The sequence below is a fragment of the Mya arenaria genome, chromosome 5 (genome assembly GCF_026914265.1).
Source record: "Mya arenaria isolate MELC-2E11 chromosome 5, ASM2691426v1".
NCBI classification, from domain to species: Eukaryota; Metazoa; Mollusca; class Bivalvia; order Myida; family Myidae; genus Mya; species Mya arenaria.
Window position 1 is genome coordinate 36,899,036 of NC_069126.1, and position 11,257 is coordinate 36,910,292.

At 33.7% G+C, this 11,257-nt stretch overlaps 1 protein-coding gene across 1 annotated transcript in view; it reads right to left on the bottom strand.

The window, feature by feature from the left end:
* Positions 1-5,555, bottom strand: part of LOC128234308 (F-box/LRR-repeat protein 2-like) — a 38,166-nt gene extending 32,611 nt beyond the window's left edge. The window contains exon 1 of the mRNA XM_052948475.1: positions 5,379-5,555. Coding sequence (XP_052804435.1) covers positions 5,379-5,450 — 72 coding nt within the window. The 5' untranslated portion in view covers positions 5,451-5,555. The remainder of the gene's footprint in view (positions 1-5,378) is intronic.
* Between the last annotated feature and the right edge of the window lie 5,702 nt (positions 5,556-11,257).

Below are 11,257 nucleotides of genomic sequence, written 5' to 3' on the forward strand. Positions count from 1 at the left end.
TCAGAATTCCAGTCTAATTTATTGTAGACTGGCTTGCATATTAAAGAACAAATTTTCAAATAAGACATTCCCAGTTTTCGCTCTCCTATTCACAATATGCGACATATTAATACATGTCATAAAACGCTCATAAGCTCCTCAGGGTAACATCTCTTCTGCAGACATAATCACATTTTATGATAAAGTTTGCCCTGACAATAATTCCAGGACTGAATGTGTTCATCCCTCAAGCATCAATGTCCATCACAACAATTGAATACTCTTCTTGCTTTGGCACAAGTTCTGTTCAATATATCGAGCAGACTCACTGTTTAAATATTTTTCTTATATGCTTATTGCTATAACTACCAGTTTACTGATCTTTTTTCTTGCCAATAATCATTATTTTGAACGATGACAGCATTTCATTTAATTCAAGCTAAAACAAATGTTATTTCTTCAGATAAAGGATACACTGAACATGAATTACTGGTAGAGTGTGATCAGAATTTTTACTTTGAATTGAAGGTCTATAAACAACATAATTAACATAAATATAACATCATCCTCATCCTTGGGCCTCTCAAACGTATTGACATTACGTGGCAATACCAGCACATCCAAGAGGGGGCAATACAAACAGTGGTGATGTCTAGGAGATGCAAGTTTGACATGTAAATATTAAGCCATGACATCACAAGATTATTGACCGAGCACCAAATGAAACTATAACACTCTTTTGGTCAGCCATCCATAACTGCAATAATCTGTCATAAACAAGCACTTGTATACATGTAGATATATGTATATTTCCGCGATGTCTATCAACTGCAATATCCCGTCATAAACAAGCACTGTTATACATGTAGATATATGTATATTTCATGTCCATTGAATTCAATAATCTGTCATAAATAAGCACTGTTATACATTTAGATATTTGTATATTTCATGTCCATCAACTGCAATATCCAGTCATAAATGAGCACTTCCATGAGTCATCATTCTGTTCTCTTTATCATTTCAAAACAACCCTTGCAATATAAAAACCTGAAAACCGCACAGAATTTGCACAAGGAATTATTGCTTATTCCAGTGTTTAGGAGAAAGCTCTCTTTTCAAGGAAAAGCGGAATGAAGCTCCATACTAGCCAGCATTGTATTAACCAGCGTCAATACTACAAGCCACATCAGGAGAAATCAAATAATGAACGCATTCCCTCAAACTGAACTGAACCAATAATGGTGCTTTTCACCAGATAATAGTCCAGTTTTAATAACAGCTATTGTGCTGTATTTTGCCATGTTGGTGACACTCTTGTCTGATGTTTCTTAAGAATTAATCATATTTTTTTAGTACGTTCTTAATGTACGAATGCAGGAGGGCACATGAGCAAATTCAATAAAACCAGCGAACGCTTCTCAGGAAAATTGGGTACTTTATGACGCCACAAACCCTTGCAGGTTTTACTATATTTTGAACGTCAGGTTTTCTCTACGCAAAAGATTAGGCCAATGTTAATATAAAAAAATGGGTTTTCGACCAATATCCAAAGTTTCCAAATCTACATTATCTATGCTTAAGATTAAACTAAAAAAATAATTTATCATTCCTAATAACATGATCCGTATTTTTTCAGTGTCAAAATTTAACATTTGAGACCACTTATTTCTCTTACAAGGATTATGCAGTGTCACAATTAAATTAACCTGAAAACCTGTTCGATTAATGCCTCAGAGCTTCATTTGGAGACCAAAATATCTGAAAATTGTGACGTCTTCCTACAGTACTCTTCCAATAGTTTCTCCTTAGCACAATCAATAGAGAATTTCCATGCAACGTCTTACACACTTGGGACAATTAAAGGCACAGTATCACCCAGATGAAGAATATTTCAAAGGTCTTTAAATACTGCTCGTTTTAAAAAATCATATATAAGGAATACAAATAAATTACAGAAAAGAAGGTCAGGACTTTCAAGTGTGTGAAATTCTCTTTTGATTTGAAATATGTAACTATGTATGTGCCTTTAATTAGTGCTTATAAGAGGCATATCAATTTGGGATGGCAATGAGTACCTGAGTACCGGTGGAATACTTAAATACTAATTTATCTCTCGGGCACTTAAATTAAAACAAAAAACTATCATTTTTTAAATTTAATTCATTATATTGAACAGTTTTGTGGAAGCAATTACAGGTGTTTTTATAGAAAACATACCATATAAAACTTCAGGGAAAAAGTTTTGTTAATGAATTATTTATTGAATGAAATTCATTGATTTGATTAAAAACAGGAGAGAGACAACAGATTATGATATACATGTAGATCCAAAGGCATTATAGCCTGTCTGAATCATAAACAAGAGACCAGATTGTTTAATGTAATAAGTCCAAGACTCCTGGTTTAAGACAAAAAAAAACACCTTTTTATAAATACAATTAATAACAGAGCATAAAGGACAATTTATTAAGACTAATATTACAGTGCATTGTCCAAATACATATGTATAAGTATATTCTTGTCACATGATAATTGTTAATTTTGTATAGTCAACTTGAGGCACTGGCAGTTATACAAAATTGAGGATCACTAATTCACTTGTCTTCTCAAATTCTATCATATGGTCCATCTGATCATATTCAGTCAGTATGCAAGATATCTGTGCCTTTTATCTTAGTTTGTAGACTAGAGAACATTACTTGGGGGCAGGGCGTCCTGGATTGGACTCTGGACAGGCATCTTACTTATCTGAGCCTCTGACATATGGTGCCCACTCACACACACTATCACTTACCAGCTAGTGCCGTGACAATTTTAAATTTATACCACCTCAATTTGTGGCAATCAATATGTACCGATACACTTAAATGCATCTTGATTTATTCAAAAATGTAAAAGAATCGGCTCTTGGTATGACTAGACAGTGTTTCTTTGTTAGCCAACACATGTATCTCGCAAGACATCCTAAGAAAGTCATCTTAATTATTTAGTCCGTAGCTGTGAAGCCTTGTCATTCATTTTAGTCAAAAGTTCTTAATTGGCATTAAAATACTGCAACCAACTGGGGTGAGGAATTCTTCCTTTTGGCATCATTATTCAACTTTCAGTCACAGCGTCTTTAGTGGTGTGAGGACAGAACCTCATAAACTTCAAAACTGACTGGCTACGCAGATACATGTGGATACAAGTTATAATGCATCATTGGCTAAGCATTCTATTTCTGTGCAAACATATCTGATTTTATAACATACATTTGTATAACATACATACATTGTAGTTACCCATGGGTCCAAACGTTTGGGAGTTATCCAGACCGTTATGTTAGCACAGTTAACAGTGCCAAACATGAGATCAAAGTTCATTGTAATATAGCCCAGCATATCTGTATAAATAAAAATCAAACCATTCATCCAGGGTACCAGTACCAAACAAGCATCTCCAAATGTGAGGATCAAAACATCTGATCAAGAGTGAGTAGTCCACTGAATATTGTAGATTTTATTTGTGGGTTCCCACTCCACACAACACATTCTTGTCTGCCAAGATGTATATTATGGATTGTTTTAAGTAGATAATTAGGTTGAACTTGGGTATAAAAGACTGGCCGGACCGGACCAATTCAGGACCAACTGAAATTTCCGTAATTGTCCGGGAATCGTTTGGAAGTCTTCAGAATTTTGATTGGGTATAAAAGACTGGCCAGACTGGACTATTAACGAACCAAATCATAATATTAACAGCAAAGTATTAAATAAGTACAAATAAGTATTAAATATATAATACATAAGTTACATGTAATACTTGATAACGTTTGGATAGACACCGTGTGAACTAGTGTTGGGAACTGGACCAAAAAAATACTTTCGATAATTGGTTTATGAAACTGATCAATGATCGATTATTAATCGATTTATTTATCTTTGGTCATCATATTTAAGGCATACAGATACAGTTCATGCACCAGTGTTCCCTTACAATATTGTTTGTACATTTCTCTGTATAAATTACATTATATTCATTCAGAACACACCTTTCTTTTAGTGTTTACAAGTTACTATTACATGTACAGAACATGCGATCACAGGCTCTATTTTTTGTCTACATTTAATATTGTATACATGTGTAAAATAAACACAGAGAAAGATATCAATTTCTTTCAAAAGTCAGTCAGTAACAAATACAACAAGCAGTTGAATTTTCTGTATGTTTAACAATAACTTTTTTTTTCTCAGAAAACTGAGAAAACTAAATTTTTACATGGTAAGGAGTTAATGGTTTAATTATTTATTATTCACTTTTATACCACAACCAAGAGAAGTTGAGAACAAATTCTTTAGAAGTTTAAGTACAAAGAAAACTTGTAAAAGGGTACTGTAGTGACTTACTGACTTGATAAAAATATGACTAGATAACTTAACATAGCAACACCTTAACATTTCAACATTAACTGGCATTATCAAGATAGAGAAATTTAGTCGGTACTGGTTACGTCCCTTGTTTCTATAATGGATTGTTCTAATTTCACTATCAATTGTCGCCGACGTAGGTCTTTCCGATTAATTGTGGATTATAATTAATCATCGGCACAACACTAGTGTGAACAATACACTCATTAAAAAGAAACCCATACAGAGAAAGGTACTTCAAAAATAGTTAAATTTATCAGGGACCAATAAGAATTCTACTCCCAGAATAAATGAACGAGTGAAACAGTAGGAAATGAAAATTTTGATGTAAATTACTTTTCTATATTTCATGGAAGCACTCTGTTAAAAATAATCATTTGAATTTTTCTTTTGTTCATAATTAAGTATTTGTAATCATTATCTAAAACTGATGTTTGATCATAAATATTATGTAAATACATATTTTCATTTTTTAATACACCTTCCAGATCAACTAGTCTTTTATACTTTCTTTTCCCGATGGGTACAGTGATTTCTGTTCGCCCGGAATAGGTCCGGTCCGGCCAGTCTTTATTACCCAACCAAATAGTTACAAGAAAAAGACAAGATTGATAACAGTTTTGGAAAACACATAACAACTTTGTACACTTCATAGGCATTCATATTTAGGATTTTGGACTATGTCTGGGCGTATAAGGTTACGTTTCACAACTGACATACTTTATTACATTGTCATTGTTTTTTATTCTTTGTTCATTGACCACATGCACTTTTGCGGATACCTCAAGCATTTATCTTTGCAAAAAATGTCTAATAATATCACTGGTATTGCAAACTAATACTATGTCTTTGTAAATTAAGCAGTCTTTTCACCAAGAACTGACACAAACATTTTTGTTGTTTTTTTTTTTCGTTCTAATCCATACAAAAGTAGATCAAATCTAAGATCAGCTGGTGTGATTGTCAACAATAAACTGTTCATCTACAAACCTCTGATCTCGACTTGTGATGATGACTGTGACTAAAGCCGTTACTTTGAACATGGCTGTTGTGGTTGTTCATCCTATAAGCAAGAAGTTAAGGGAATATATCAGAGAACCATTGTGGAAAAATAGAAAAACAACAAAAGAAAATAATAACATTGACACTTGTGTTGTTTTTGTAACATGTCTTGCGATTGGTCTAAGTATTAATGATGTCATTGATCTGACAGGTGCTCGATAAATTGGTAAACCGGTTTAAAATGTGTTAATCGAACAGTAGGCAACCATACACTTATTTCACGAATACGAAAATTGGTCAAATTGGGGATAGGGTATGTTCACACGTTTGCAATGCTTGAATAGTAATCATGCGGTTTTAATTTATAAAACTCGATTGCTTTAGTTATATTTGGCACAGCTGAATTCCAAACGATAAAACCACGGACAATTAAATCAGCCATGAATCGGATGGCACTAACAGGGAATGCAGTGCTCCGGTCAATCATTCGACGATACACGTACAAGTGACAAAGACATATTTTGAACCAAATCAAAGAGAGCGCATTAGAGAAAAAGTAACATTGCACAACTACATAAAAGCATCTCTGTAGAGAAAAGAGTCAACTATCTGTCCATTTCTAGAGTAGAGCCCGGAGAACCAGACGGTATATTAGCTCACTTTTGATAACAGAGAGTAAATATTTGTTTTTGTTTATTTACTTTGCCTTTAATACCCAAGCATGAATGACATGTCTACACTATATAACATGGTAATAGGCGATCAAAAAACTTATTTAAATCAGATTCTAAAGTGTTATGTTTGGAGTTATAGATAATCCACACGAAACGTGTTGTACTTTGGGGTTTTAATTACAACTGCCCGGATGATACTGTAGTGGCGGAGTATCTGTATGGTTCTGGGCATGCGCACTGCATACAATGTGATCATATGTGTATAACTTACGAGCGGCCATGGTAGATGCCTTTTCTCCCACCTCAGTTAAACAAAATATAGCTAAAAAGTATTTAAATTTATTCTTTACATCATGACTGTCAGTTTTTCTAATATATTTGCTCGGTAAACCTCGTTTCCACCAAAAAACCCTACGTTCAGGTTGGGATGAACCTATCTTACACTCTCGGACATGAAAGATACTTATATTCTCGCCAATATATTTACCTCATTTTCAGAGGTCCGATCACGATAAATCTGTGCGCATAGCATCATCACTCTGGTGAACGCGAATGACTTATCTAGATATGAGCTCTTACATTAATCAAAGCGCGAGGCGCTGAAAGACTATCTGCGGGCAAATATGTGAGAGTTGCAAATTTTATTTGAACTATGGGAATGGGTGAAGAGCACATAAATAAAAGTGAAAAATGTGCCGACAGCGCTTGTGCCCACACTGGGCGAAGAAACAAACATATCTATATCTTTATAGCGTCTTGTGTAATTTTGTTTTTGTAAATGTCACTTCAATTGTCGTAATCCCCCATCCCCATGTATTTAGTGTTACAATGCATGCCCCATTTTAATCGTTTCTAAAGGTTTTACGTTGCTTTGATTAGATATCATACGATAGGAAAATGAATACATCATATATATATAATTTCCTTTTATTAACATACACGTTTTGTTTAGGGAAAATCATTTTTTACAAACAACTTCAGCAATACTTCCATTCAAAATGCACAGCTTTATATCAGTTCAGTCGACGTATTCCCATGTATTTGAAGTTACAGTAAATGCTCTTTTCAATCGCGTCTAAAGGTTTTTCGGTGCTTTGATTAGATAGCATACATTAGACAAATTTTATGAACTTACACGTTTCAATTCTTTAAGGAAAATTATTTTATTTTTACGAGCAATTATACCTTTTAAAATGCAGGGCTTATCAGATGGTCGTTTTCCCGCGGTGAGGACAAACATGTGGACAGTTAATTAATGTATGTAGAAATTATGTTTAGAATATCGGAACTAGTCTGTTTTTATGAATGAGAATAGGATTGTGCTGATTAAAGTTTATTGATAAATTTAATGTTATTTATGTTTAATGTAAGTACCTTTGTAGAAAAAGTACTAGTGCTGTTATGAATGCTTCGTACTCTTTGGATGTTAAACAGGTTTAATCCGAACTACTTTGCTTCACCAAACGTATGCATGACTCACTGTCGTATCAGAGCATGTGTGCTTATATGAATTGAAAGCCTAATGTCTAAAACTATGCCAAGAATACACCGGAACGAAGCTTTTATGCAAAAATGAAAACTTCTTATTAGAAATATAAACGCCTAAAATCATAGAATGAATAGTATCTTGTTCTTGTGTAGCAGGTAAATTACAATGTATAGTATTTGAAGCATTGGCAATGCGAAACCTGAGATACAACTATTTTAACACTAAGACAATAATTGTATTTGTTTCTTATCTCATAAAAGTCTAATAAAAACACCATTACAAAAAAAAACATGCTTCAGGGTCACGTCAGGTTTAGATAACAAATCCTGCAGGCGATTGGACACTTGCGGTCGGTAATAATTTCTGAAACATCATGGGCTAAACTAGAGTGAATATCAATACTGTATGTTATCTTCCCACCAGAGCTTCCATTATCTTGACCCTCATTAATCTGATAAATATAACGATCTAAAAATAGTTATATTCTGCTAAAAATAAAACGCCGGGATACATAATCACAGCGCGGAAATAGCCGAACAACCAAAATCTCATACTCGGACTGCAACACGACCAATCCATTTGTATGGTTTCGACGTCATTCTGCTAAACATAGATCGCATTGAAACAAAAACAAATGGGTTAAAACGACATAAATAGAAGTAGTTCTTTGGAGTTTGTGGTCTTAAAACTGCATGCGCCCATGCGCAGATAGTCTAAAAACTCATGTACTTCTCATTTATATTTACAGGTCTTATTAAAAAAAACAGTCATAACATTTCATTTTATTTTCATTGCTTAATAAAGCACTAACCTAATATAAAATAAAAGATTTTAAAAAAATATGATATTGAGAAAATTTCCTATACACTACGGATATGAAAGTGTCTACGGATGGAACATTTGCATTTAGGAGGACAACACAAGGAATTTCAAGACTGTTTTATCATTTAGAATATATAGTTTGGATACTTCCCAAACATCGGCGATTACGAAAGAGAAGAGGGACCAAAGCGGAGCCGTGTGGTACACCTGCTGTGATGAGTTTAAACTGAGAAAAGGATGTTGTATAAGTAATAGGATATCCAGCTGATTACATTACCGGCAATTCCATATTCTAATAAAGTTTAAAATAAGACTGCAGTGCCAAACTCTATCAAAGGCCTTTGATATATCGCAAACAACTTAGGTAGTAAATTGCTATAGTTTATCATCGAATGACTTGCAAATTGTATTGTATATATCAACAAGTTGATAGGTTGTAGAATAGCTAGGTAAAAAACCTGACTGACTTTTGAAAAAAATATTGTTTTGATGCACACGTACTTTGACCAGCTCAATTGCGTTCATATCCCCGATAATGACATCAACCCCGCAATTAATTCCTTATATTTACACTAATAGTTCATTCAAGAATTGTTAAAAAAAATCATTTCATAAAAAAAAAAATCAGTAATCCATTCTTATCCATTCAGTAAATAGAGTGACCCGACTGTAACCGGAAACATATTTTTTCAAATGACGTCACAATAACGCGGGAAAAGATCAACCACTTGAAATCACCTTTAAACGTAAAATTGAAACACTTCTGGCAACAATACGTTTAAAATATAATAAATTAACACTTTCTTAAATGTTAATTTATATTTTACGAGACCTGCTGACACAATACAAACAATAACAAGATCAATAGTTTCCATGTACATTGTTATGCGATGAATTGCGATCCGAACATATCCGAAGATGTTGTGTTCATCGATTGATAAACGCAATTGCCGAAATGTACTTCATTTAAAGAATGGAAGTTGAGGTGTAAATTTAGTTGTATGGGTGTTTGAAAACGATACGTTTCAATATTTTTCCTGTAGTACACGCCTTTTTTAAATAGAGGCATGTGATTTTTCATTTCAAGGGGAAAGTGAATTCAATGAGAGATTTATTAAAGATAATACAAAGAAAAGTGCATACTGAAGATGAAGTAGCTTTTAACATTTCGAAGAAGATTTCATCTCAACCACAAGTTTTGTAAGTATCGAGGTAATCAACAGTGTGTGTATACCACGTGATAAATTGCGTCATAAATGCTACGTCGGAAGGCAATTGAAGACTTTAAAGAAAGATAACTACACGATTTTTTCACCATTTTAAATGAAACATAGCGCAATCTACGCCGCTAACGGGGCCCTGCCTTCGGTCTTTTACCAGAGTTTGATTGAGAGTTTAGTTTTTTTTAAAACACTTCGACAAACCTTTTCACAATACGACCGTCTGACGGAGCACTGTCAAAATATTATTTTGGAAACAGGTTTGTCGAAGTGTTTGATGAAACTAATCACCTTATCAAACTTCGGTAATAAAACGAAGGCGAGACTCTTAGCGGCATAGACTGCCCTTTGGTTTATTTAAAATGGTGAAGTAAAAGAAAAGTTATCTTTGACGTAATTCTTTATTTTAAGCAAAATGTTGCCTTCCGACGTAGCATGTATGACGTAATTTATCACGTGGTATACACACACTGATCAATAACGTCGTTAACTTTAGGTTCGGGAACCGATGTACCACTGAGTTTGCTCCATGTTTAGATGTTAAATGTCGGCAAAATAACATTTTGGTCGTCCACACACGATATAGAAACAAAATTATCTGGGTTGTGTACCGGAGGTATCCTATTGTCCTAAGCATTCGAGCAGCTTTCCATATAAACGCGGATTTGAACTATTAAACTCAACCATTATGTTTTCCAAGTTACAGTAAAATATTTCCTCTGCGTGTTTTATCATGATAGTAACTATGTTCCTTATTTATTTATATTCCTATCAATCGTTTGGCTTGTTCGATAAAGTGGCTTTTTTCTTTATCTTATCACGCTTGTTTGTTAGTTTTCTACATTCTGAGTTGTACCAAAGCTTGTCTAAGTTTCGTAACTTGAGTTGCAAAGATGGTTAGGATGCATTTTTTAGCTTTTTTGATTAACATATAAGTAAACTCATTTAAGGCACCGTCAATACTTCCCTCGTTTAATACACATCAATCAGTGCTGTTAAAATCCGCTCTTTTATAGTTTTATTTTACCTTTCTTTTCATTGAAAAAACAAAACAACTTGATACGATTTTTCTTTTAATGAATGCGTAAGTCGAAAATGATCACTTTTGTATGAAATAGTTTCAGAAACTCCAGAATTTATGACATAAGTCGGTGTGTTTATGACATGATGTAGATTATTAAGTAACATTGTATCTTTAAATTTGTGGTTTGAGTGAAAACCACAAATAGCTGGTCTTCGTTAATATCACCCAGAGGAATACTATTCGTACACGAGTCATAAGCCTTTTCCGAGCAATATTAACACGGTCCCGAAAATGTATTATAAGATATATAAGGATTGTGATATAATAAGGAAACATTCACTCATGTGTTTGATTTCTACCATAAGCATTGTATAGGAACGGACACCGGATATAGCTCAAAAAGTGATAAGTAAACAGACATTTATGCAGTTGTTTTTCTTTACCAGAGGTAAGATCTTGCTGTGTTAACGCATATCTACTGAATCCATAAACGAAGCAAGTGTTTGAACTAAAAGCTGAATGCTAAATTTGGCCTATGGTATACTATAAAGTGCTTACGATTTAGCAGACATCGAAAAATGTTTCTTCAAATCTGAGATGATCACCTCAAAACTTACAGAATTTCGACAAGTGTTGTT